This window comes from Tetrao urogallus, assembly GCF_951394365.1.
Source record: "Tetrao urogallus genome assembly, chromosome: 5".
In the NCBI taxonomy this organism is placed as follows: Eukaryota; Metazoa; Chordata; class Aves; order Galliformes; family Phasianidae; genus Tetrao; species Tetrao urogallus.
The window spans coordinates 5,723,284-5,750,865 of NC_136818.1; the positions used below are offsets into that span (position 1 = coordinate 5,723,284).

Below are 27,582 nucleotides of genomic sequence, written 5' to 3' on the forward strand. Positions count from 1 at the left end.
TGAGAACTGCGTTCGTGCTGCGTGAATAAAACGTGCCCCGGCTTAAGCTGCAGCTGGTAGAACCCTTCGCCCGCCGCACCTGTCGGCTGTTAGAAATCAACGCGCCCAGCCCGCGCCTCGCGGTACCCGGCAGGCCGCGGCTGTACGGCGCTGCCCGCCCCGCTCCCGGCGCTGCTCCCGGCCCCGCCCACCGCGCAGGCGCACCGCCGTCCTGGAGCTGCGGCCCAGGCGTCCCCGGGCCGGGCGGGCCGCGTGCTGGGGGCGGTGGAGCGAGGCGGAGGTGGGCCGGGTGCCGAACCGGGCCGGGAGGCGGCGGTCACTTATTAAGCGGCGCTCGGCCCGTCGCCTCCGCCGGCTCCTCCCTGCGCCGAGGGGAGCGGGGCAGTGCCGGCGCTTCGCCCGCCTCCGGGCGGGGCTCCCGCGGGCACGGAGCGCGGCAGGGGACCGGCGGCCGTTGCTCGGGGTCGCGGCCCGCTCCGGCACGCTGGCGCTGCCTTGAGGCTGCCGGGCGCGCTGACTCCGCGTTCCTTGTTTGTGCTCGGCCCTTAGGGACGCGGCGCTGAGGTCCGCCGGCGGCATGCTGGGCAGGAGGCACAAGAAAAGCCCTCAGGCCAAGGGCCAGGGAGCCGCGGTGGCGAAGCAGGTGAGGAAGGCGAAGAGCCGGGGTGCCGCGGGTAGGGCGGCCCGCTTAGACCTCGCTGCTGTCCTGCGGGAGGCTCGGATCTACTTCCAGTTGCCTATGGGTTGTTTTGTGCTTCCTCCTTTAGTGCCTTCTTCCTAAAGCGACGCGACGGGCAGTGTGAATGGAGTACGGCCTTGCGAGGATGCCGCCGTGCTGTCACACTGTAATCTCTGTTGCAGACCTTATGACTCACACTTAGGGTAGTTTCCTAATCACTTGTTTTGAGTTTTAATCATAAATTCAGTCTCTATATTAAATTTCTTCTCATACCTGTAAAAGCAGACGAGTAAGACTAGAATATTAAGTAACAAATTCAGGGGCAGAGATGGGAAAACAGTAAAGCAACAGTTTATTTCCTTCTGTGAGGTTATTCTTCCTTTGACAGATGGACTGATTAGCTGCTGTCACTGCTCAGTAGCTGTTGCTTAATCATTGAGAGCTTAGGTGTGCCTGCAAGTTCGTTCTGTTCGTACTCGTTTCATTTGGATGTAGTTTCAAAAGTCTTGATGAGGGAGGCATGAATCTGGTAATGGTTAGCAGGCTTGGGAAGTTCAGAAAAGCATAAAGAAATAAATTTGACCAAGGCAACATTGTGGATATGGAAATGGAAGTGGTGGAAGAGAGAGAGCGCTCATTGAAATTCCAAAATAAGTTAGATCTAGAATGGAAGCTGATTAAGCTTTGGAGGAATAGCTGATGCAAAAATAGGGAAATAGGAGAAGAGATTGAAATGGGATCTTAGGTAAGTTACTCTGTTCTGCTGGAACCAGTATCCTTAAACCAGAGGCAGAATGGTTCTGTTAGAGATCTATGAAGTCACTTTTGCTCTAATACAATCGTTTGTATTTCTCAGTTAGAGGAGTAGCGTTTAATTACATTTTTTGAAGGAAGGGAAAACGTAAGTGATGGAAATATCTTTCCTTCTCCCTAAAAAAGGAAAAAAAAAAATCTGACTAAAAACTGTTTTACCAGTTTTTATTTCTATATGGTTACAGCTTACAGCTTGGATTATTTCCTGAATATGCTAAGGGCTTGTTCGCTTGCAAATGATGCGACTTTAGCTATTTCTGAACCATATGAGGGTATTAAAGAAATGCTTGAAGAAGTTGGAGAGAGCCAAAACCATGCACTTGTTGCAGTAACTTCATTGAAAATGTGCCTTGCAGATCAGATTGAGGACTCAGAGCTAGAACTGCTGGATTCTGTTCTTGACTTCTTTGCTATGCTTGTAGCACAGTAATCATCAGTTTTTCATGCTGATAACATATGTCTGTCTATTCTGTTGAAGTTGAGTCTTTAGATCATTGTTATAGACGTTTCCTGATTAAATCTTGTTTAGATCTTTCCATTCTATACAAGTCTACAAATGAATTGGTTTAGTTTTACAGAAGATGGAAGCAGGCAGGGAGTTCATCTGTCAGTTCAGTACCCTACTGAATGTCAAGGGTAGGACCATGGCTAGCAAACATACAGCTGCTGCTTTGTTCCTGATCCTTGCACTCAGTGTTTCTCGGCTATGTCTTACCACCTTCTTTGGGGTTATAAAAGAGCCAACAGTACCTTTGCTCCTACGGGATTAAAAAATAAAAGTTGTTATTACTGAATAGCACTAGTTGAAAAGCTGACAGCCAGCTTCAACCCTTGGCAGCACTGCAGATCCTCCAAGTCAGGGGAAGATTGTTAATTTTTGTAATAATGGTAGCTTTTTTTTTTATTCTGATGCTAGAAAGGAGTTGAGCTGCTACCTGCTTGGCTTTGTGAAGATCAATGCACCAACAGGGCTTTGTGCTTTGAAAAAATCTCAGAAAAGCTGCTCTGTGTACCTCACATGATGAGTGGAATTCGGCTAATTGGTGTTTATTAGAAATAAATCATTCACAGTCTTCACATCAAGAACACTTTTATTCCTGGGTCAGATAGATGCTTCAGCAATAGAGCAGTTGTGTCAAAATGGCATTTTAGAACAGCATCTTTCAGATTAAGATTTCAGAGATCTCTCTGATATTTATGTTTTTTGGTGTGTTTTGCAAAATTTAAAAGCAGTCTTCTGTCACGTTCTGAGTACTGTTAGCAGTCTTCCCTGAGGTGCTGTCACTTAACTACAGTGCTAATCTATTTTGAACGCTTGTTTTTCCCAGTATTATTAGACATTGGTCATGTTTCTGTGTACGTTGCCCTTTTTTGGTTGTTTATGTCCTGAGTTAATGAGGTAGAAGATAGTTCTGCATATGTAAATGTAGCTTGTTCCAAAAGATAAGGGTGAAGTCTCTGCTGTGCACATGTCAGACCTGTATTTGTGAATGGTGATTAAATTTTTCTTTAGCCTAGTTGTTACAGGAGCTACCCTGAACTTCCTTGATGATATCTGCTTAATGGGGCTCAGTATAACAGGCATCATTTTGTCTGGCTGTGGCAAGCTATTAGATTTTATTTTTAGAAATCATTGATAATGTAGAGTTTCTAGAGGGAGTATTCATTGCTTATTAAGATTTGTGTACTGCTTTTCAGTCACGAATGCCTTGTGTGTGTTATTTTGGTGATGAAGTGATGTTATAGTTGGCTTAAAAAAAAAAACAAAAAGAAAAAATGTTTAGCTAATCTATGCAGTGTGATGTTTTTGAGTGTCATTCCTTTCTCACAGCACAACTTTTTTTCTTTCCCTTGGCTCCAGCTGGGGCTGTTTGTAGATTTCAATCCTGAAGAGATGCTGCTGGGTGCAGAGGAAGGTGGGGATGATGGTGACCTAGAAGCAGAGCTTGCTGCTATCACAGGAGCAAAGGTGAAAGAAGGGAAAACCAAACCAAAAGGAAAAAGTAAGTCCAAGTCTCAGGATTTTATCTACTGACAACCTGAATAATTTTTTAAAGATTTATTTACAACTCATTGCTTTATCTGAAAAGTTTTTGCACCACTTGTAGAAGCTGTATTCACTTTAAAAGGTTACAGTTGTTGATGCAAAAATGTGTGAGAAATTTGTCTGTGTTCTTGTTAATATGGGGAAATCATATATGATGGCTAGCTAATGTAATAAAGACTAAATAAAGGCCTGCTTGTTAATTTAGTGCATGGAGTCATAACACGTGGTGGTAGGTGCTAGATGAGTTTAAAATAGGAATCATGTTTCTTGTACAGGCTGGATTGATCGGTTGTTCTTTTGTTTAGAGTGAATTTACTGAATAAGCCTTATATTCTTAGTCACTTGGATACTGTAACTAAAACAAAATATTCTAGGAGAGAGATTCTGGAAGCATTGGAGTTACTGGGAGGATCTGGTAACTTGTGTTATTCAGGAGGTTTAGTGTTTCTTGGAAAATATAGTTGTTATTGTTAATATTTTACAAATCTACTGCTAATCTGTCTAATTGTGTTTACTTACAGCTGTGCAACGTTTTATAGGTTTTCTGTAAGCTACTGTCAAGATTGTTGCAGAGTAGGGCAATTTACACGTGGGCAAGCTCTGCTGCCAAATTAGTATGTTTTTTGGAGGGGCAGGGTGAGCTGGTTCAGGAAACACAGCTATAAAAACAAACTTCTCTTGTTGTGCTAGGTTTTCAGCTGAAACACTTCCTTGGTCTGGTCACCTGCCTGCGTGAACACTGCTGTGCTTACAAGGGAGAGGATAGCTGAGCACGTGGTGCAGTAACTGACTCCTAGATTTATATTCTAGAGCTGTGATAGGTAGGGAAGAAGTGATCTGTCTGTACCTTGAGGTTGCAGGCAGCAAAATCTGTACTGTCACAACATCTCAAGCACAGAAATCTCTGCTATCTGCAACCATAAATGTCAGTTGGTCAGCTACTGTGATGCTTGAAATTCTAGCCTCAACTTGCCATACTGGGTTGGACTGGAACCAGCTATCCAGGGAAGCTTAGTTGATGCTTTCTCTGTCGAGGGGCTTCAGGTAAGGGATAATCTGACCCTTGAAGTGCAGCCACTTGCCTGCTGTCCTGATTGCTGTTTTGCTGTATGTCACATACACTGGCAGTGTGTTTGATAGAGGTACTACAGCACTGATAGAGTAACTTAAATCCTTGAAGCAGAATGAACTTTGGGTTAATTTTCATCTGATTCAGCAAATTCAGGGGAGGAATGGTGATCTCTTTTAGTTCCATTTACAAGGCCAGATTGGATGGGGCCCTGGGCACCCTGGTCTGGTATTAAATGAGGAGGTTGGAGGCCCTGCATGTGGCAGGGGGGTTGGAGATTTACAGTCCTTGAGGGTCCCTTCCAAAACTGGCCATTGTGTGGTGAAGTGAGACACATGTCTGCATAAGGAAGTATCAGAGTCGTTCATGTGGACAGTTGGTATTTGTGTGCAGTTATCTCCACTTCTGAGAATGTGTGGAGGAAGTGAATAGTTGAGGAGGTTTCAGTTAAGCATGGTATGAAGTAAAGGTGAGAACTTGGCAAGGAAGAGTTCAGAAGAATTCTCAGGGCAAAGATCAGGAGCCTGGCGAAAAGTGACAGCACAGAGTAGCAATAATGATATGGAAAGAGGGAAATCTCAGGGAATGAGATGACAATGCATAAAATGCAGAAGTTTAGTTAGGAAGGTGGAAGAAAGTGTTTTTCCTGATTTGTATAGCAGATCTCTGGCCTGCTCTTGCTTTTGGGCTGAAGAGGGGAATCAAGTTTCAGCAAGCTTATTGCATTGATTCTGTGTCAGAAGAGGGCCAGGCTGGGTTTTAGAAAAAGGTTCTGTACCAGAGGACAGTGGGCATGGAACAGGCTCCCCAGGGCAGTGGGCATGGCTCTGAGCTGCTGGAGCTCAGGGAATGTTTGAACAGTGCTCTCAAACAAAGGGTTTGTGTTTTGGGATGTTCTGAGTGGAGCCAGGGGTTGGACTCGGTGATCCTGGTGGGTCCCTTCTAACTCAGAATATCCTATGAAAATGTGAACAAAAATTTTCAAGGCAAGAGTGCTGAGATTCAGTGTCTGCATCTCATCCATCTAACTGCTGAAGCTGCCTCTCTTTGTGAGCTAACTTGATCAAATCCATGCGTGCAGGTCCTTGGGAACCGAGTTCAATATCAGGGAGAGTAGAATTGGGAAAGAAGTGGGAAAAATAAATAGTTTGTTGTTACTTTGGATCAGCTATGGAGTTTTTCTGTTCCATAGAGAATCAGAATTTAATCTTTCAACCAAAGTTATACCAGCAATAAATTACATCTTGTTAGGGGTAAACTGATGTGAGGTGAAGGATGCAGAACAGAAAGATCTGATAAGGCTGCCAAGACGAGACTTTGTTAACATGCACAATCATGTCATAAATACCTTTTATAAGTATCTGTCATGAGCTTAAAACTAGTTCAGATGTTTATTCCTACTGCGAACAAAGGCTGCTTCAGTAATTTTCTTTCATGGATAGAAGCGTGTAATTGGATTTATTCATGGATGGTTTATATTAATTTGTTCTTGTGACACCATTGTATTTTATCTTAACCTGAGGAATACAGTTTTGGCAAAACATCTAAAAATAGCCAGTATGATTTTCTGATTTTTCTGTGGAAAATTGAAATCTTACATGATGACACTGTAATTATTGCTAGTTATTTCTGTAAGTAATCTCGCAGAGATATTTATCTTAAATCAGCCTAGGAACTTAACTAGAGACTTCTAGTAATTTTTCCCTGAGCCACTTGTTTCATCTAGACCTACCTCTTTGTCTTCCTCAGTCTTAAACATCAGTACTGTGCAAACCTGGCGCAGCATCTTTCTCTTCTATGTTTTCTGAGCACTGTTGTGTTCCACCATATATACTTGTTTATTGTGGTGCTCATCATTTTGCAGTTCGGGCTCCTTGTTTTAATGAAGAGCCAGGCTATCAGATGCAGTCATTGTGTTGTTGCCCACCTTGGCTGTCACTTTCAGAAATGCTGTCACAGCTTTTCTTTTTCTGAGATGTTCATTTCCCCAGTGTTTGCCCTTTATCCATGAGTATACCCTCATTTACCTGTGACTCTTGTCAAAGATACAGAGGAAGCAAAGTCACTGCTGTCTTTCAGCCAGTAGATACATCTTAAGAATTTGTATTCAATGACTGCATAACTGTTGTCCAGGGCTTATATCTCTTTGTGGTTTCTTTTGCAGCTCCTCTGCCCATGGATCATATTGAAAAGATGGCTGCAGAGTGCATGAAGGACCTGAATGAAGATGAGGAGGAAGCAGAGGATGAAGACTTGGAGAAAGATACAGATCTGTTGGTACGTACAACTTCGTTAGCAAGAAGTTTTAGCGTGCAAAATATTCCATACAGGGATACAAGGTTTTGCAGGGGTTTCACACACTGCACAACACAGAGACAGTTTCCTAGCTAACATTATGTCACTTCTGCTCTTCTGTTTGAAGAGTTAATCACGTGAAACCCCTCCCTCCCCTCAGGAGAAGGAAGGGGAAGAAAACCTGATTGAGATAGGAGAAAGTAATTTATTAAAAGGAATGTGAGATAATACAGAGAGAGAGTCAAACCAAGTCTTTATTGGCAACCCTCACCAACTGGCTTCCTGGAAAAGATGACAGATTAACTCTTCACACCACAACACATTCAAATGTGTGATAGTCTGAGAGGAATAGGAGAACAGTGAGAATCCCTTTCTGTGTCAGATGGTGCAGTAAAGGATCAAACGTTCTCCTTAGAGTGGTGTGTATGACTATTTTGCTATTGCTTGAAGTAGTGCTTGTCCTGAGAGGCAGATCCCAAATAACTCCTTTTTGACTAGCTTTTTGGAAAGGAGTGTTAGGCAGCATTTTTAACATCCAGTGTTAAAGGATGATTTTCTGAAGTTTCATAGGTTTTAATGATGTTTTGAAAGCACTTCTCTAGCTTCAGATCTTTAACCACAGTCTTGTGTGGTGATCCTTGAGCTGCAGTCTGGTTTTTAGTATCTGGCTTTCCATTGTGGATACAAGTGGAATTAATGGAAGCAATTTCTTTAAAATAAATACAGAAGTGTCTGAGATATGAGATGTTAAGATTCTCTGTGTTTAAGGTCCATCCAAAGGAACTGGAGAGTTCAGTTGTTTTGTATTTTGAGGCAGTAGAAAATTTTGAAGAACTGTTGACTTTTGCTTCAGGCAGAATTGCAAGAAGTTCTGGGGGTGGAAGGTGAGACAGGAAGCTGTGAGGATGAAACAAGAACAATGGAGCAGTCTGTAGCTGAAGCAGAAAATGAGCAACCTGAACTGCAACCACAGGTAGGAGAGAGCTTTATGTTTCTGACAGTTTTGCTGAATCACTCTCATGATAAACATTAGCACAAGGGTAACAAATGAGAGAGAGACCCTTTTGTCCTCAACGGAAGGAAAAACTACACTATTGCAGTCTTCTCTGCGGGAACCAGTGCTGTATTTATGGAGTTGAATGATTGCTTTTTGTTTTGTTCCAAGGATGCCTTTCAGTATAAGCATAGAATCAAGGAGGTAAACAGAATCCAGCATGCCTTACACCTCATTTTGCATACGAGCATGTAAATAGCTGTTCAATTCTAAAGTTTGTGACTTCCTTCTCTGACCATTAAGCTGTGAGGTGAGATAGTGAGACCTGTTGTAACTCAGTATCTTTGACATCTTGGTGGATTTTATTTCTCAGTAGCCTTAGCCTCCTCAGTTCAACTTGTCAATCCTCATGTACTTAAATCCGTTATTCAGTTATTGCCCTGTTTTTGTTGTGTGCTGCAGATTCCAGTGCCCTCGTGCATTGTGCCCATTAATGAGTCTGTCAGAGTTGCTCTAGAGATAATAGCAGTAATTACATCAGTAGCCATCTGCAATGTCTCTGTAGCTGTGGAGTGTTTGTAAGTAGCTACTGATAACTTTGCTTAGGCTGCTTTTGTCACTGGCCTAATCTCAGGCTGTAGGAAGAAGAGTTCTTATAGTGAAACCAAGTAGAAGAGCCCCTGAGGGAAGTAAACCAGCATGTTTGGAAAAGGAGAAAAGATTTGTGCCAAAATATTTATTCACACCCTTTGCTGTGTGGTGTCTGAAAGGCCTTACTGTTCTCCCTCACCTACTCTCTGACCACATGGCTCCCGTTACCCTGTTGGCTGAATTTGCTAAATGTCTCCACCCATTCTTCTCTATTGCGCCTTTGAGAGAAAGCCCAGAGATGGATCCAGGAAATGTTAGTGTAGTACAAGTGCTGCTCTGTTCTGGAGACTGCTCCTTCCTTGTGTTTGTTGCTAATGTGAGTGTGTTTGAAGAAGAGTGCTTGCTTTTCAGTGCTGTGCAAAAGCTCCTATGGTTCGATGAAGTAAGTTTTCTTGATTTGTCTTATTGTTTCTTCTGAGACCACCTCGCTTCCTGCTGTTACCAGTGAGCTGCAGCAGACAATAGAGAAGAGAATTGTTAACTATAGGACGGCAATTTCTAACGCAAAGGACTTGGGTGAGAGTGCCAAACTGCGGCGGTACGAAAGAGGCCTTAAGGTAAGTTAGATTCATAAGTTGTGTGAACAAGGAGGTGACAAAATCGGTTCTCACAGGTGTAGTTCAGTCTTTTCAGATGTGTGAAATTGCTGAAATGGGAGAGAAATTCTAATTCACTGCCTTGAGTGAATTCAAAAACATCTACTAGTGTTCCTGCATGCTAAATACGCAGGTAAAGTGTACTTTCATATGTCTGTGCATCAGCTCTTTTTCTGCTGAATGTAGCTAGTGGCACTTGGAGGCTAGGAATATGGTAAATTCTGGTGTTGAACCTGCCCATCTAGATCTGAATTTTACCTGCAGTGACTGTTACTTGAACTCACAGTTCAGGAGCTTTTCTAATGCATACACCTGCCACGATACCCCTTCCACTTGGTTCTGTGAGACAAAGGCAGCATGTCTCACATGGGTGTGCTTGAAAATTAATGAAAAGGGATTTTTCATTAGGACCATTATAGATTGCAGCAAGGAGCAGTTTCTTTAGCTCTGCATGTTTTCAGCCAGGTGGCGTGCTTGCAGTTAGTTTGGTAGTGCTTGGTGATTGCTGCTGTGCAGTGTCTGTTCCCTGTTCTCTGATCTCCTGCATTGTCTCAGACAGCAGCAGACTGTCTTGTTAAGCAAAGCTTTATCTTTCAGTGAGGGAAGAGTGTAATGTCTGTTTGGCTACCAAGTGTGCAGAGGGAGTGACTGAGGCCAAACCCAGGAAAGGAAACGCACAAGGGATGTTTCTGTGTGTGTCCTCTGCCTCTTTACTCTGAATTGAATGTACGTGTAACCACCTGGCCTTTGGGAGAGCAAGAGGGACAGCAAAACTGGCTTGCTCACCAAATATGGAAACCTAGTGCTCTGTTTGTCTCTTCCTTTGCTTTGTTTTTCAAGGTAGGGAGTTTCCATGTGCTTAGGTGGTGTAGCTAAGGTTAGTAGACTGGATCTTACTTCACTGCTCACAGTTCCTTAATTAGCTAGATGACTCTCTAGCAAATGGCATACAGTTATCTCATGTTCTTGACTCCTGGATCTGAACTTTAATCCCAGAGAGTCTAATTCCATGTTTCAAGTAACACGTGAGGAGGAGAGAGCTGCGTTGTGTTGCTGGGCTGGTCTGAACCCCAGCCTCACATGCTGTTAGTCAGATTATATGTCCCACTGTTACTTAGCAAGTCAAACAGTGCCTCAGCTAACTGAGAGTAGCAGTGATTCTGGCGCTGATGAGATGTTGTTGTCTTTCTGTGCTTCAATTTCAGTTTCTGTAAAACACAGATGAAGTAAAGACTTCTGGTTTGGCTTTAAGACCAGGATGCTTCTTTGTCTGTACTTTAAATTAAAAAAAGGAAAAAAATAAAATAGTTTCTTTAAACCCTTTCTCTGCCACAAGTAGGAACTGTGTGACTAGCAGTTAACCCATGTTAATGATGGTGAGAGCTTCTTGCTGTAAGTCACCAGCCGTGCCGTTTCATTTGCTAGTGTTTAATGGCTTTTCTAATCCCCACAAAACAAGCATATGGACTCCTTCTTTCCCTAAATCCAATTTTGAAGTGACATTTCAGCAATAGCTTCCTTGGAGATTGTCTGTTAGAAAGCTGACTGTGCCACATCAGCTGTCTGATACTTGTAGGTGCTGAACTACTTTCAGTTACCTAGTTTGTGTAGCAAGACTTTTGCACTGTGTTAATCTGATAATTGGGCACCTTTCACTAGTGCTGATGTTGCCCTTGCAGAAAAAGAGGGAGTGCTAAAGGACATCCATGTCTAGTGGTGGGATGTAATAGATCTCACCATGAGTAGGGGAATTAATTCATGTTTTAATGATTTTATGCTAGCACTATATTTGATGAAAACACCTACCAACTTTGGTGTTCTATCTCTCCCAGACATTGGAAACCATGCTGGCTGCAGTGAAGAGAGGCAAAAAAATCAATGAGGAAGAAATGCCACCACCTGTTGCAACAGGAAAAAGCTCTTCTCACGTATCTCAAGCCACAGGAGCAGAGCAGGAAAATTCAGGAGATTCAGTCAGTGTCCCACCAGAGAGCAGAGCTGAGTCTTGTGCAGGTGATGAGCAGAAGACCTCACATGAAGCAAAGCAGCACCTGGAATTGGAATCTCTACAGAGTCATACTGCTTCTAGTCCTACCCTGGACACAGGTACCATAATCTGAGAGAATAAGCTGTTGCAGTACTAATGCTACATCTTTCTCCATTTTCCAGCTGTGTTGCAAAGCACTGCCTATGTCTGCACTTCCCTGCTGAGTATTTCAGATAAAGTTGGCAGTGGGACAGTGCATCTCTGGCAGTGAAATCACATGTTACTATAGAGCTATGGTCTGTACTGTATCAATATGTTCAATCTTTACTGTGTCTCAGCTTCTCCAGTGTAACATGTGGAATTAGGTGCTTTAAAGATTTTTGGAGATCCTAATTAAAAAACTCTTTTTTCTTTTTTTCTTTTTTTTTTTTTTAACTGGGGAAAGTGGGATTGTCAAGCCTGGTAGGACTGGAAACTGAGAGGAAAAGCTGGATGTGTGATTCAAAGGTAGATGTGCAGATAGATGAATGTAACCAGAAGTACATCTATTCCATGCTCTGTGTCAGTATTATTTTATTTTCACAGGTGTCCATAGCAGTGGCACACGAGAAATACTACTTAAGAGGCAGAAGGAGTATAAGTTAGCAGCTCTGAAAGCCAAGCAGCAAGGGGACCTGGAAAAGGCAAAGGAATACATGAAAATAGGCAAGGTATGCACACAGAAAATCTTGAATGCTGAACGTGCCCTGTGCTGTACCCACGTACTGTGCTGCTGCATTCATTGATGTCACGTGTTCATTGTGACAGCTAGCAAGTGTTGGCCATACTAGAATATACCTTCTGTTTTGTTTCTGTGCATTAGAAATTTAATGTGGTCTTGGAAGCTCTGGACAGTGGGCAGCCAATAGACCTCCAGAACATGCCTCCACCTCCTCAGGGTAAGGTGTACCTTACAGAAGCTTTTAGAAGTCTGCCTGTGCTGTAATGTGAAATGGTTCTGAATTTGATTGTGAAGCTGTAAGAATTAAAGATCACTGAGGTCTGAGACTTAGTGCATGTCCAAATTCTAATCAAAAGTGTCCAAGAAAAATGAGGTATTATTTATATTAATCTGTGAATTACAAAGTTGGTATACATGTTGATGTCTGATTTTCTTTCTTTTGTAACTTCAGATAACAGGAGACAATATTTTAGTGGCAGAGAAAGGGGATGAGGGCAAATTCTCAAAGTTCACTGTAATACTTAATGTTGTTCTGAGTTTCAGCTGAAGTTTGTAAAGTTTCAGATTAAGAGATCAGCAGATATGCTAACAGGGATACAAATGATGGTTAATTTCAGTGCATTAAAGTCTAAATCTTAGGAAGGTAAAATATTAAAGAGACTTGGATCATTGTAAGAGACTTATTAAAATGGATCTAGCATCATAACCAACATTTGATCTCTGCAAGTCAGTGTTTTAGACAATTTACTGCAAGTAGTAGATTATTATATTAAAAGAAAATAGATGACAGATTATTCTATTTCAGTAAATTATGACTCTTACAACTTCTTTAGTTGTAAACTGATCACCAGATGGTGTTAGAGAGAATCCTCACCCATGACGTATTCCACTGTTAAACACGGATGGAGTGGATTTTTTTTTTAAGATTGTTAGATTGTTGTGAGTCTCCAGAATGAAACTAGAAACTGGTTTTCTAGTTTTCTAAAAGTAATCACTATTATTTGAAACTTGGATTTCTGAATAGATGGTGTTACTTCCTTCCCTTTTCAGCACACCTTTTGTTGCTAGGATATTTTAGTCAAGTTAGTGATTTTTTTCATGCTTCCCATCTGCCAAGGTGGCGAGTTGTGTTCTGTGAGAGAATTCTTAGAGTACCTGAAATGCTTTTACTTTTTTTTCTTCTTCTTAGTAAGCAGCACAAACCTGAAATAAACCAGTATCTCACATTTTTCTATTGTAAAGCCCTTTCTCTGAATCTTGGGAAATCTAGACTTATCTAGCCACCCAAATATTCTTTTGAAGCTGAAAAGCTTTCTGATAGGAGATCTGATCAACGCATGATTTTCTTACTCATTGGTGTTTACTTGCTGCTTATGGAACGTGCTGTGAATCTTCCTGCTTTCCTTGCTTTGCAGATCTTGAAAGCTTAGGAAATGTACAAGGTACATCCAAGCAAAAGGTTCCAGCTTTGGTGGGAAGTTCTCAGGATCTTGCAACACTTCATTCCCAAACCCAAGAAGCTTCAGGTAGGACTTCTGGGTTTTTGTAGGAAGCCATAAATACAGCAGGGCTGGAAGGTGTTTTGAGGTCTGTATTTTCCAGTGAAGTACAGTAGGATTGAGTATAATCAGCTACGTTCCTAAATTTTGTTTGCTGCTGATCCCATCTTGATTTTTGTTATAGACCAGTAATGAAAGTAAAAAATTCTTAAACTTCCTTCAGAAGAGTTGTATATCAGAGTTTTCAGCAATAGCTTTGTCTCTGCAGGAGGTAAGGAAGGGTAGGAAAAAAGCAGCTTTTATGTTTTCAAGTCAGAATGACAGCTTTTCATTGTCTTCCTTATTTCAAGCTTCCCCACAGGAGCCAAAGACAGTGCTGGAAGCATTGCAGCAAAGGCTTGAAAAGTACAAGTTGGCAGCAGCACAAGCTAAAGCAAGTGGGGATGATCGGAAAGGCAGAATGCACGAGAGGATAGCCAAGGTAAAATGCAAATGTAGCAAGCTGTTTGCATCTAGCAAAGCTGTTGGAGGTAATTCTCTTGTGAAGAATTTTTCAGGATAAGTCATTTGTGTATTGTCCTTTTATTTGGAAAGAATTTCAGTGTAAAAGCTCTAAAACCTTCAGAGTAAGGAAAAACAAAATACAAGTGTTCAGCTCTACTGAAATAAAACCAATTCAGAGGCAGGGCACGTACTGTAAATAAGAAGTAGGAAGAAGGTAAAGCTCAGTCTTTCATGCCAGAAGAATTTAAAGAATGTGATCTCTGTTTCTGAGCTGCAGAAGTTGTAGAGCTGAATTCCGATTCCAAGACTGCTGCTTATTAATATGTCAATGAGGTAATTTAGAGATTTAAAATTTTAGGAAAGCTTTTGTTTCAGAGCAGTGTTTTTACTTCCCTCTGGCATTTTTTACTATTCCAGAAGGAGTTTGTAAATAATCATTGAAGCAAGATTGTCCTCAGAATTAGAGAGTGGTGGTATGCATATACAACTTAATACCAAAATACTGTGTATTCTGCAATAGTTGGGGTAGTTAAATATAAATGATTAGTAACTTACAATTAACATAAAACTCCATTTTATGTCTTATTGAGTGCCTTTGATTTCAGCAATACCAGGATGCCATAAGAGCCCATAAAGCAGGGAGAAAAGTTAACTTTTCTGAGCTACCTGTTCCTCCTGGTAAGTGTGACCCTGTGTCCTAATTGCAACTTCTGTATGTGCTCTGGGCTCTGCAGGAGTTGTGCAGGTATTGCCTACTCGTCCTATGAAGTGTCTCTTCCTTTTTTCAGTTCAGTTGACTGGCATTTCCTTTTGGTTAGCACTGAAGAATACATTTTAAAACTGCTTATCAAAATGCTCTCAAGCTTTCACACTGGTAAATATTTTTTGACAGTGCCAGAAGTTGAAAGCAACCCTGTTTGGGAGAGTTAAGCAACGTAATGATGAGCAGATGATGATGAATATAACTCTCTGCTAGTTGTGGAGGAAAGGATAAACTTGGGATGTTTGGTCTCTCTTGGGTAGGAGAAGGAGATTTTTGAAACTGGAAGAATTTTACCTGATGTTTCCCATTCTGTTTTTTCCCAGTAAACAGCTTCAGATCTCTGTGTTTAATTAAATATCTCCTTGCAATGCTTGACAAGTCAGATGAATGCTGCCATTCTCAAGGCCAGTAAAAGTAATGTACAGAGATGAAACAAATCATGCCTGTGTCACACTGAGACAGTGACAGAGACAGAAAATGAAACTCCATGAGACATGTTCTCTCTTCTTTTATCTTCTTCAGAACTTAGAGTGCTTTGTCTGTAAAGGTTTGGGCAAGGTCATCTACGAATACTTCATCTCTGGCTTGCATGATACTGTTTCTCTCCTTGGGAGAAACAGTTCCTTTTGCCTTGTGTGATGTGTTCTTGTGATAAGATGCACCGTGCAGCAAAATGCTGCTTAGAGTTTCTAGTTTGGGGGAAAAAAATCCTCACAAGGACACAAATCAGGTGGCTTTTTGTCACTGTCAAATGTGGCAATGGCAAACTCTTCAGCAGGAGTAAAGTACATAGTGGTAAGGTAGGCAGTGCCAAGTCTGCCGTGTTGTGCTTTCAACAGCTCCTACTCTGGATCTGCCCCTGAAAAGCAGCAGTTCAGCAACTCGTGCTCTAGGACACAATCTAATTCGTAGTGATCATCAATTGTGGTGAGAATGAGGTACTCCAGGTTTAGCCTTCTGAAAATATGCATAACTCCTCATTTTCTTCACACAGCTGCATGTTTTCTAGTCAGGAGTTAGAAGCTATGTGATTTATGTTGAAGACGGCGGTCAGGCAGTCACTGAAACCAGCTGTGAGATTATACAGGGCTGACAGTGTGTTTCATTGCATCGGGGTGATGATAAGTAGCAGTCCTGACCTTTGTGGGGACAGAAATGCTGCTTACTAATGAAGCTGGTGTCACACAGGGCCGTTGGCGTAAGGTCCCGTGTTCTGCCTGCCTGTATACATCAGATTAGTTATGTACCCACAGCAGCCATCTCCAAGCTCAAAAGCAGTTTAGTCATTATTTCTTAGCCCTTCTAATGAGACTGGCAACAAGAATGCTTGCTACATATTAATGAGACAAACCTTACTAATTTAGAAGATCAGGGGCATCTGTGCTGTTTGAAGCTGACAATGAACTGGTGGCATGGAAATCAGAATTTATCATTCATCATCCAGCCTTCCTCCCATCCTTAAAAGGCTAATAAAATGATCAAAAGGATTGTTCTCCTTATACTTCACATTTAACTACTGCATTTTTGCTTTACTTTGCAATCTCTCCATTGCAATAGAACTTTCAGCATATCCTTTGACAGCTAGTGTTATAGACCATTTTCTGGACTTCAGCTATGTCTTTTTTATAGGTGTATGGGGTATTGCTGCTTTTCTCATGGACTGTATGCCAAATAAAGTGAGGCTGTAGTAAAAGAGGAAAAAAAAAGCCAGCAACTGTTTGTACAATCTGCTGCACATCTGGTTGTAAAGGAGAGAGGCTAAATTATGTACTGTTTCTGAGCATCTCCTACCAATTTTCTGAAGTTGTAAGGTTCCTTGGTTGGCTGCCAGTTGTTGAACTTAGAAAACTATGCTCTGCTACTGCATCATTTTAGCATCATCCCTTAAGCTTGGATATTGGTGAGAAGTTTATTGTTAAGCCCACCTAGCAAAGATTTTTGGCCTTGGCCTCCGTCTAGATATACTAACTTACAAAATATGATAATTAATACTTTATAGAAATAACTTCACAGAAAAAAGAAGATAAATGGAAGTCAAAACATACACATTGCACAACTCATTGCTTCTTTCCTCCTTAGGATTTCCCCCCCTTCCTGGTGTTGCAGCACCAAGTGGTGACAGAACTATAGCTGCTGTTCTGGAAAATGCCAGCAAGCTGGCAAGCATGGAGGATAACGATGAAGAGGATGAGGTTTGTGTTTCTTTTATATGTTTAGAAGTCTAAATTTTGTTTCTTCTGGTATAATGAGACGACTTTCAGTTTCAAAGCGAACACCTCAGGTTCTGGCCATACCTTTACATTGTTCAGAGGTGCTTAAACCTATGTTGTATTCCTGCATCCCAATAGTTTCTATGTTTGTGCTTCCTCAGGATGATCAGCACTCACTGTGTCTTGTCACGCAGTATTTGCATTTAGGATTTGGTTTAATTTCTTTCCTTAGCTAAATTTGGTTGCTGATTATGCTTGTGCTTTCAACCAGAATAGGATTTAATGGAGAGAATTCCTGGATGATGTTTTTGATGCATGCACTTGCTCTTTTTGAAACGACTGTGTTGTTGAACACTGCTTTTGTCCCTTTTATAGCAGAGGTTCGGAGCTTGCAATGGGTCAGCTGCCTCCTGGCACAGCCCTACTTATAGACCCCAGAAGTTAGAATTCACAGTCTGGAATGTTATACACCTCTCAAAAGTGGTATTAGGGGGCTGGTGTAGTGATAACCAGGTTTATTGATGCTTGAGATACCATCCTCTGGGTTACATTTTGTGCACTGAATATGAAATTACTTCTGTTATGGTAGAATGAACTTCTGACACAGGCCCCAGTTGCCAAGAAGCCTGCTCAGCTGCCTGGAAAGCTGACTCAGGTTGTTAAGCCCATTACAGTGCCATCTGCTGTAGCTGAGGAGGAAAGCTCTCCTGAGTGTGTGAAACAAGTTGCATCGCCCTCCAGCCCGGACAAGGCAGAGTCAGTGGATCATCTTCCTCCAGCTGGTAAGGTGGTGGGATCAGTATTCCCTGTGATCCATGTGAAGTCATTTGCACTAATACCTTGATGAAGACTCCTTTTCTTTATGATTTAGATCTAAGCTTGTGAATGCATGATATAGATTTCCTCTGTCAGGAGCCTTGGTATATTTGTCTGCTGGAGGGCAGACCATCCATACAGCCTTTATTTCACAGAGGCAGCATGTGTAATTATAAGGTTGATTGGGTTTTTAATTAATTTTGATGTAACAAATATATTGATTCATAATATTTAACTCTGCTCACAGTTGAACTTGACTCTCATTAGAGTGGATGGCTCACCAGTTTGAATGATTCATCAATGTAATGCAGCTTCCTGTATGAAACAGTGGTTTCTGCCTCATGTTTCACCCAAGGATATCAAACCAGTACATGGGCAGTAATTCATCAATCTCTATTCCTCCTATCCTAAGGTCACTGAACAATTGTCTGTACAAGATTAATTGTACAGCCACCACCTCACTGAGCGATTTGGGCACGCAGCAGCAGTGCCTGAGCTCTTACTGCTGTGGTGCCTCGACCATAATCCCACCCTGCCCTGGGTGCTTCCTCAGGACAAAGCAAACTGCCTGCTTACCTGACATGAGTTCTTTTGCAGAATGCAAAGGTATTCAGTGTGCCTGATAATTCATCTCTTCAGAAAGTTCCATGGCTTGTTTTTTTAAAGAAACATAGAAGTTCTGTGTTTTGGCTTTGAAAGTCCTCAAATCCTCATGAAAATAGGTTTCTGCAATTTCAGCTGGCGTATTCATCTCTTAAATGAATTGCTCTAGACTCTTACTGTGAAGAAGGTGGTATTACGTCATCTCTGGCATCGCCTGGTCAGTGATCTGTCCTGGGCATTTCAGATACCTTAAAATGAGACCAGTAGGTGCAATAAGAACTGACGCAGATTCATACAGACTTCATCTTCACAACAGAATGCCAGTACTTTGCTATCGTAGAGCTATATTTCACTAGCTAAACTACTTTCTGTGACTCACATCTAATTTCCTTCTCTCTCCCAGAATTATGAAGTGCAGCTTAGTTGATAATCAGCTTTTTTTGGTCAGAGTATGTGAGGCATAAAGAGCTATGGGGGTGCAGTGAAACACTTCAGTTCTACACTAGGAAAGGAGCCAAGATGAGTATGAATAATGGCTCTATTAAGTTCATCTTGCACAGATTTTCTTTGAAAATAACTGTGTTCTGCATCTCAGCCTCACAGAGAACTCTGTATCCTGGTTATGTTGTCTCAGTGAAAACTGGGCTAGCTACATTTTCTAATCACTTTGGTTTTGGCCAATGGGACAAGTTGCTCACAGCTGTAGGGTAGCAGCTTCTCTTGTGAGAGTGGGATGCTCATCTGACAGCAGTGAACATAGCATGAGAATTACTTGTGTATTTTTTGGCAGAGACAGACACCTCTTGTAGGTGTTGTTTAGCTTGTGTAATTACAAGTAGAGTGCAGTGGTGAATACACTGTGAGCATCTTTGGAAATGGCTGTACTCAGCTGATGCTGTACCGTTTCCTAAGTGAAGTAAACTAAGGGGCAAAATACACCAACCTGGTACATTGTATAGCAATCTTTTCTATCTTGTGTGATTGTCCTTATTGCTTTGAGGATGAAAGAGAAGAGCTAAGACTTAAGAAAACAGTTAAGATGGCAAGGAATTACAAATAAGCAGAGATGGATGTGTCTTAGTGTGCCTGCATACACTGTCTTATCTGTTTTCTCTGACAGAGAGAGTGGGAGAAGGGAAATGAGTAAACAGAAGTGCTTTCAAGGTTCATGTGCTCGTAATATTCGCTGTCTTTGAGGAGTTTAAATGGCTAGCTGAAAGTTTGAATTTGGCTTTGGCTGTTTACCTGTCAGCTGTTGTGATTTGTTGTGACACTTTGAAGTATCTTTGTGCAGTGCTGTGAGTTGTTGTTTTTTGTTATGAAGGATGCCATGATATGAGGAAGTGTTTCTCATGCTGATAAATGAGATTGAAACTAGCCAAGAAACAATGAAGTGCAGTAAGGAAATGTCCTCGGTCGATGTCTGTACTTTTACTGTTTTTTCTCTTGACTATAAACTGAACATGGTAAAACTGTTTCAGGGCCATGTCAGTGTCGGATGAGTGAGAATTTTTATACAACTGTTTTTCAGCTAGGGAACAGCTGGAACTTCTGGAGAACAGAAAGAAGCAATATATGAAGGCAGCCATCAAAGCAAAGAAGGAAAATAATCTTGAACAGGCTAAGATGTATCTCAGAACAGCTAAGACCTTTGACCTGAAGATTGAGGAAGCAAAATGTGGCAAACTTGTTGATATTTCCAAGGTTAGTAGACTGCTTTGTATCGTATTCTCAGACATTTAATTGCATACTTAAAATGCTGGATGATTTAATAATATCTCTTGACACAAAACTAGTTAGAACCACACAAGTAGCAGATGTGGGTACTGAGCCCTGAAATTGTGCTGGATTCTGAGAAAATCCAGTCTCTGTAAAGGGTTTGCTCCTGATGTGCAATGGCACACCTAAACTGTGCAGCTTGAAAGTGTTCCCTGGGTCTGTGGTGTGAGTACGCCTCCTGGTCGTGTCTTAACTCCATTTTGGGCTGGGGATCAGGTGAATGTGATGCAGTGATGTCTAGCTCCTGCTGGTGTGTGGGTAGGTGGGGAAATCACACCGTGCTGTGGTATCTCTCTTGACCTGCATAATCAGGGAGCTAGAGCTGTAAGGCATTTTGTGGGGTCTTACAACTTGTTCTGCAGGGTATAAGCAGTGGTTGGGTTGGAATTACCTAAACAGCCTGTCTCCCTTCGCTGACCTTTCCTTACGTTCTGACTACTTTTTGTCTATCTCATTGTTTCTTACAAGGGCTCTGAAATGCGGTGTTTTTGTTTTGCAGCTGCCATCACCTCCTACAGATGAAGAGGGTGGTTTTATCTTTATACACCATGAAGATGTCAGACTATCTCAGAAAGCAGATGAAGTGTACACACAGCTCATAAAACTGCTGAAGGACCAACATGAGGTAACTGTTTTATCCTTGCAAAAAATGTGTTCATTTTATCTTTCTTATAACGTTTCCAGGATTTTATTAATACTCTTGTAAAGTATGTTGTATCCTGCATGTCCTAGAGTGAAACATTTTCAGAGCTCGCTTCTCCACTAGTTGAAGTTAGAGGGTGCTTGGAGGCTTGGAACTATCAAATTATCACTGTTAGATGTGAGCACACAAGTTTGAAAATAGTACTCAACCGAGTAGCCTTTGGCTGAACTTCTAGAAAATGAGTCGTTTAAAAAGCAGTAGGATAGAGCAGCTTGAATAGATGAGTGCTCAACTTTGGGCTTAGAGGACTGGGGGATGGATCTTCTGGGGCGACTTGGGAAAAATCTGGATTCTTGGCTTAAATTAGGCTTTTATGAGCCTCATATCTTGCTGCCAAACATGAACTTGTGTGTGAAGATCATTAAAGCGCGTCTGTATTTGTTTGTTGCTGTTGACAGAAATGTTTGCAGTATTCCAAGCAGTTCATGCATCTGGGAAACGTAGCTGAAACGACTCGGTAAGACCTGCTGCTCGCCATTATTAATCGTCCCATAAGTGATCATTTCAGGCTTGAGTCTGCCTAACCTCCTTTAAAGAGATTGGGTTGGTAAGATTCTTCTTGTTACGTGAGACAGTAATGGTGAGGCCTGCAAGAGCCTCGTTGTGTTCCAGGGGTAGTAATGGTGAGGCCTGCTTCGCCAGGTCGCGCTCAGCTGTCTGATCTGAGGATGACTCTGTGGCCTGTGTCTGGCTTTGATGTTCCACGCTTCCACAGCGTGTGACTTTCCTGTGGTTTTTTCACAGGTTTGAGAAGCTGGCACAAGGGTGTAAGAAGGACTTGGATATCCTACAGCTTGCACGAGCACAAGGAATGGATCCCCCAAGCCATCACTTTGAGGAGAGAACTTTTAAGATGATAAGGTGTGTAAAAACGAAGGGATTTCTTAGACTGGAATGAGTTTCTAATTTCTAGCTCTTAGGATATTGTTGGCTTCGGTAAACTCAGGTGGCACATAGGGTTTTAGTGTTCATGAAAGGACACTCATAACCACTTAAAATACGAAGGAGGTGTTCTTCTGTGTCCTTTTGTTCTCAGGCTATCTCCAGCTTGATCTGCTGTTTCCATCTTCATCTCTCATGTTTGGCTACATCAGTGACCCTTCCTTCCTCTGTCTGTCTCATTCAATCCCGGTGTCTTTGACCTTGGTTCTTGGCATTTTTCGCTATGCCTCAGAGATGGTTTTGGTTTTGTTTTGGTTCACATTCTTTCCTTACTCTTCTGTTATTTCTGAAAATCATCTTTGCAGGAATATGCTGTTGAAAAAGTTCACGGCATCCTGGTGTGGCAGTGGATCAATGGTGTTTGGATGCTGAGGTGAATACACTTTTTGTCTTTATTTTTTCACAGGATATTTTCTGAGCTCAACAGTACAGAGATGCACCTTCTTATTGTCCGGGGGATAAACCTACCAGCTCCACCAGGTATGAACTTAGAAGGATGTGTGGTCTTTGAGTAAGTAGGGGGAGGTAGTGAGGAATGATACTTTTCTACCCTAAAGATCACTTGAGGATCAGAACTTTGTAACCAGTGCTCTGCAGAATGACTAGGGTTCAGGCGCAGAGAGGCACACAAATAAAACCCAAAGCATAAGAACAAAGAGAATCTGGGTTCAGTCTGGATAGAGGAAATAACTTCAAATTGTCGTGGGTTCACTTACATAGATTGAATTTCATGTGTCTTGGATTTTGTTACGAGTGCCCTCTGTAGCTCTGCACCATCTGTATTGACCCTTCAGCAGACAGTAGTTTTCCCTGCCAACATCACTGCTTTTAGTACCTCATTTCTGGGGCTTGTAAACAATCTGTGCTGCATTGTCTCAGGACTAGCATTAAGAAAGTAGACGTTTATTTTTGGATTTCAGATTAATGGATGGGTTCTTCAGTTATTAAAAAACAGGTAATGAGTCTTTCTGAAAACCAGTTAGGTGCTTCTGAAAATCCTGCTAAACAATACAGATGCAGTGAAAATCATTGTACTAGCTGTTGGGATTGACTGACTCTTCTCTCCTTCAGGTGTGGCACCTAAAGATTTGGATGCGTTTGTGAAGTTTGAATTTCATTACCCGAGCACGGTGAGTGTGTGTGTGCTGAGCCTTCTGTTGTGTCTCACTTTGTGACCTTTATCATTGGATTCACTTGCAAGGACTTCAGGGAGGGAGTGCAGGCTTTCTTCTAACAAGGGAAACACTTTTAGTATTTTCAGTCACATTGCTTCAGTGTATTTAAGGAGAACAAACAAACGAAAAAGCAGAACCCTTTTTTTCTGAGAAGCAGGACTTTTGAATCTTTTTTTTCCTGTAGCTTTGGGCTTTGCTACGTGTTTCTGTTGGTGTTTATTTTAAAAATTGATGCTTTTTATGTGTATGTGTATTGATAAATAGCCCTCATTAGAGCCAATGTATGCATTGCTACTCTGATTATCAGCAGAAGTGCTGCAACTTCTGCTACTCTCTCAATAGAGCAAAAACAATTTCTGCTCTTAAAGTGCTAGTTCTTAGCAAGAGTCCAGAGCCTACATTTTTACCTTCTAATACATTTTTGCAGTAATTCTGCTAGGATAAATTCAATTACTGGTGAGAAATTGGTGTGCGCAGATGATGTTACACGAGAGTTAATGGAAGGGCACACCTCACTGGGGTGACTGAGAACAGATTTGGTATGTACCAGTCGTGTTCAGAGGAGTGAGTAAGAATCAGCAAAGTGGCTTTTAGTCTGTTTTTCATTGTTATTAAAAAAGAAAAAAGCAGATCTCTATTGCTTAGCCAGTGAGCAAATATACCACCCTTCTCCTTCATAGCTGAAATCGGTGTTGCAAAGTAGCTGCAATAATTGGGTCACATTGTCCTTGTTCAGTCTCCAGAGATTCGGTTTGTACTCTGCTTTAGGTTAAAAGTTAATTCATTTTGGTGACAGATTGATTGTCAGCCAAAATAATAGTAGGGCAATTCCCTGAGTGACTTGTGATGGATTCCTTGTGTAGCTTATTATTCCAGCTAATGCCAGAGGAGCAGAATTAGCGTGCCATGGAGCGAGCATCGTTCATCCTGTGATTTACCAGCTTCTGTCAGTAACTTCATGGTGACGGGACTGAACTGAGTGTGACCATGCAGCTTATCTGTGGCACCTGTATTTAACTCAGTGTTTTGGCTTATTCTTTATCTAGTGTCATATTTGCAACCACGGTGATATCCAGATATTTGAGTATTGAATGTACCATGACTGACTTTATCATTCAGATAATGCCTGCCCAAACCTCGTGTTTCTTTTATGGTACTAAAGAGCTGGTAGTAAAAAAGCTTACTGTTCTGTATTTTGGAACAGTACCTGATATCTTTATCACTGTCTCTCTCTTTTGAATAGGAGCAACCTCAAAAGAGTAAAACGCCTGTAATTAACAACAGCAACTGTCCAGGTTGGTACTCCTGTGTTTGTTGGGAAAGGGCGTAATAGAGGTGAAGTCCAGATGAGGCGTTTCTTCACCTCCATCCCAGTATTGATGGGAGCAGTTGTGTCATGAAGTAGTGAGGTGATCAAGTGACTTGTTGCTGTCAGCCCTCCTGGGAGGTGGACCAAATAAATGTGTTTTCTTTATTGAGTAAGTTAAATTACTAATTGCAGAATGTCCAGGGATCGGATGTTTTTCAGTGCCCTGTGTGATTGCCAATCATGATTTTTGCTAATCTTCTGGTGTTTCTAAGCCTTACAAACTGTCGTTGTAGAAATAGGGGTTTTTTTAATTTATATTTAAGACTGCATCTTCAAACTAAAATTCTGTTTTGTACCTTTGGAAAAAAATCCCTTTGTACTTAGTGAACACCAGTATTAGACTTGATTATGTGTAATCATCTTACACTCTGAGTTTGGTTTATTGCTGTATTGCTCTTTCTAATTGTTTCAGTAAGCAGCCATCTAGTATCAAAACGACTTCAAATTAAATATCCAGATTGTTAGCTATTAATTTAACTGCACATTCTCTTGAGAGTGGAAGTCTTAAAGCCCTCTTACTGAGAGTTCAGCTCTGTGTCTTTCAATAACTGGGTCTGCACTTACTGAGAAGGAGGTTCATACAGATGTGAGGTGTCTTTAAATGGGGCAGAGATCGACAGAGGTGTGAGTACATGTAGGATGCTGGACTTCATTGGACTTGGACAGCTTTCTTTCATTTGTCTTGTAGAATACAACCAGCTGTTCAAGTTGAACATCAACCGAAATCACAGAGGTTTCCGACGAGCGATTCGGTCCAAAGGAATTAAATTTGAAGTATATCATAAAGGGTAAGTTCAGTGTGCTGCCTCTCATTGCTTCTGTTGTAAGGGTTGGAAAGAGTGCTGTAGCTGAAATTTATGAAGCACAAGTGAATGATTTATCTTTCAGTTAGCAATAACAGCTGCCTAGTTCTTGTATCTCAGAACTCCTTTCAAAGTATGTCTGAGCTCTGTATCTTCCCAAGGGAAAACAAAGCAGAAGTTAGGAGAAGTTGGATCCTAAGTAGGAGATCCATTGAGGATTAGTGCGTTAAGAGAAATTGATGATGGAGAAGGTAATGATTCAGCATTAAATGGTTTGATTCTTGTCCAATTTGGTTTTGGTCATCTGGGTTAGAAGGTTTAAATGTTACATTGGATAATATTGTAGAGTAATGGAATACGAGTGACAGCAAAACATGAACAGTAGTACAGCAGATAACAGACAATGGCAGAACTGGTGTTACAGTTTTGTACTTGGCTGCTGAGGATCTTAAAATATTTACTGAGCACTGCTGGCAAACTGTTCTGAGAGAGCGCGACTGCCCTCATCTCGGAGACCAACAGGGTGAGATGGGTGTTAGCAGTTGGTGGCACTCAAGGAAACCATCCTTCGTCTGAGCTGATCACTCATCTGTTCAAAATCCAATGTCCTCTACTCACTCATCCCCCTGTTAGCTGTGAGCCATGACTTCGGTGAGATGTCACATAACCCGGTTCTGTCTCAATGGCTCCTCGTGCTGTTCTTTGTTTCTGTTTTTGAAGCATGCAGAAAGGATGCAGTGTTTCTTTAAAATGCTTTTGATGCTGTCGATTGTGTAATTTATGAGGTAAACTCCCATTGTTTTTCTTCCAGATCTCCCATTTAAAATCTCCACTGAAGCAATAGCTGACTTCCTTTCCTCTTTCTCTTTCAATCCTGTCTGCTGTTTTTCAGGATTTCACTGCTGGAGATCCTGCCTGTTTGGCATAGATCTGTCAGATTTTAAAATGTAAACACATTTTTCCCTATTTTCTGCATATCATTGCACATGTGGGGCATATCCTTTGCTCTTCACATCTGGAACCACACGTTCTTAGATTCTGAGCTGAAGCTTAAGTTCACCCTTTGGGAAACACTCTCCAGTGACTCATGAAATTGTGTGCCAGCTCCAGATTGTCCTTTGAAGCCTTTCTCAAGGTCAGCAAACAAATCTGGGTGCATTTTCTCTCTTCTGGCATAGAGGGATTTTTTTCTGTCCTTAGAACAGGATTCTAACAAGTTAAATATATACTTGTTCCTTTATGGGGGTAATATATACTTGTTCCTTTATGGGGGTAGGGGCTGGCAGTTCCCCATGGCAAACAGTGACAGGGAAGGGAAGAAATAAGAAATGCCCACTGATTGCTCCCCAGCTGTCTTTGGGGCTGCCAGGCCTCCTGTAGGCTACGTTTATGCTAAGCAGAATTGCAGAATGTGCTTCCTGCCATGACATGTGATACCTACGCCAACAAACAGGCCCAGCTGCCTCCCCTTGACAGTGGACTACAGTCTTTATGTTTTCTGCCTCGTGCAGTTCTGGATTTGCTGGCTTACCTGCAGCCAGCGGAGGAAGGAGAGAATTAAGTGTTCCAGGCTCTTCTCTAAAGATTGTCAACTTGTTGTCTTTCTGGATAATACTTCCAGAAGTGCTCGTGGATGTAACAGATTCAGGGTCTCATAGTGAACAAAGGGAACTTGTATCAGGTCATGTGCTAAACTTTATTTCAGAAAACACTTTGAAGTGAAAACCCAGCAATGCATCTTTCCAAAGGAAAAGTCTTAACTTAAAACTCTTGTAAAACCTTCTGAAGATAAAAGGAGATTTCCCCAGAGGTTTCTGAAGCCATTGCCTACAGCAAGCTCATTCTTCCCTTCAGGCTCCCTAGAACAGATCAAGGGGAGCCAGTCTTTATTTCCTGGATTAGAATATGGAGAAATGCTTTAAAAATAAAAAAGCAGCTGGGAGGATTGGTGCTTCTCTTTTAAAGTTTATGAACAAAGTGTCCAACAGACTGCAGTACAGTTATGTAATCCTTCATTTTAAGGTGCGTGTGAATAAAGGAAGTACTGCAGCATGCGAGGTAACCTGTTCTAACTTACCTAAATGACTTGGGCCTACCTTTAGTCATATCACTGGAGAATGGAAGGCTTTGTGTCAACAAAATTCAGACTGACAGACTGTGGAGTGTGTTCTGGGTCTGTTGCTGTCAGAATTCTTCCATAGCAATTTAGTAGAGATACTCCAAAGTGTAATGGTAATTGACTTTTCACACTTGGTCTCAGAGGGGTTCTCCATTCATTGTGCTGCAAGTGGGGAGACGTGGGCAAACCAGAAAGCAGTTTTGGTGTGACCTCCCTTGGTAATCCTCAGATGTCTTCTGAATGTAATTGTTGCTTTGTCTCATGAGCAGCTCCTTGCTACAGAACTCCTGTCTGGTATCAGCCTGGAGCTGAAGAGGGGCACTGGTGGTCGTGGTGATGCTTTCAGGAAGCTGATGAATGTTCTTTCAACAATTAAAAAAATCAGTAACATCCATCCGCAAGGCTGTGATGCATGAAGTGCATCAAGATGAGGATGATTTTAATG

The 27,582-nt window shown here is 41.7% G+C and overlaps 1 protein-coding gene across 1 annotated transcript in view; it reads left to right on the plus strand.

Moving 5' to 3' along the window:
- Nucleotides 1–577: 577 nt before the first annotated feature.
- The window catches only part of CC2D1B (coiled-coil and C2 domain containing 1B), a gene marked incomplete at both ends in the record, with an annotated part of 28,441 nt that continues 1,436 nt past the window's right edge, over nt 578–27,582 (plus strand). Inside the window, 21 exons of the mRNA XM_079535461.1 lie at nt 578–643; nt 3,354–3,495; nt 6,773–6,885; nt 7,757–7,876; nt 8,968–9,105; nt 10,977–11,250; nt 11,717–11,841; nt 11,994–12,069; nt 13,268–13,378; nt 13,702–13,832; nt 14,461–14,533; nt 16,698–16,810; nt 17,418–17,610; nt 19,779–19,951; nt 20,526–20,651; nt 21,128–21,186; nt 21,474–21,590; nt 22,078–22,151; nt 22,743–22,801; nt 24,090–24,141; nt 24,904–25,003. Of these exons, the coding sequence (XP_079391587.1) occupies nt 578–643; nt 3,354–3,495; nt 6,773–6,885; nt 7,757–7,876; nt 8,968–9,105; nt 10,977–11,250; nt 11,717–11,841; nt 11,994–12,069; nt 13,268–13,378; nt 13,702–13,832; nt 14,461–14,533; nt 16,698–16,810; nt 17,418–17,610; nt 19,779–19,951; nt 20,526–20,651; nt 21,128–21,186; nt 21,474–21,590; nt 22,078–22,151; nt 22,743–22,801; nt 24,090–24,141; nt 24,904–25,003 (2,435 nt within the window). The remainder of the gene's footprint in view (nt 644–3,353; nt 3,496–6,772; nt 6,886–7,756; nt 7,877–8,967; nt 9,106–10,976; nt 11,251–11,716; nt 11,842–11,993; nt 12,070–13,267; nt 13,379–13,701; nt 13,833–14,460; nt 14,534–16,697; nt 16,811–17,417; nt 17,611–19,778; nt 19,952–20,525; nt 20,652–21,127; nt 21,187–21,473; nt 21,591–22,077; nt 22,152–22,742; nt 22,802–24,089; nt 24,142–24,903; nt 25,004–27,582) is intronic.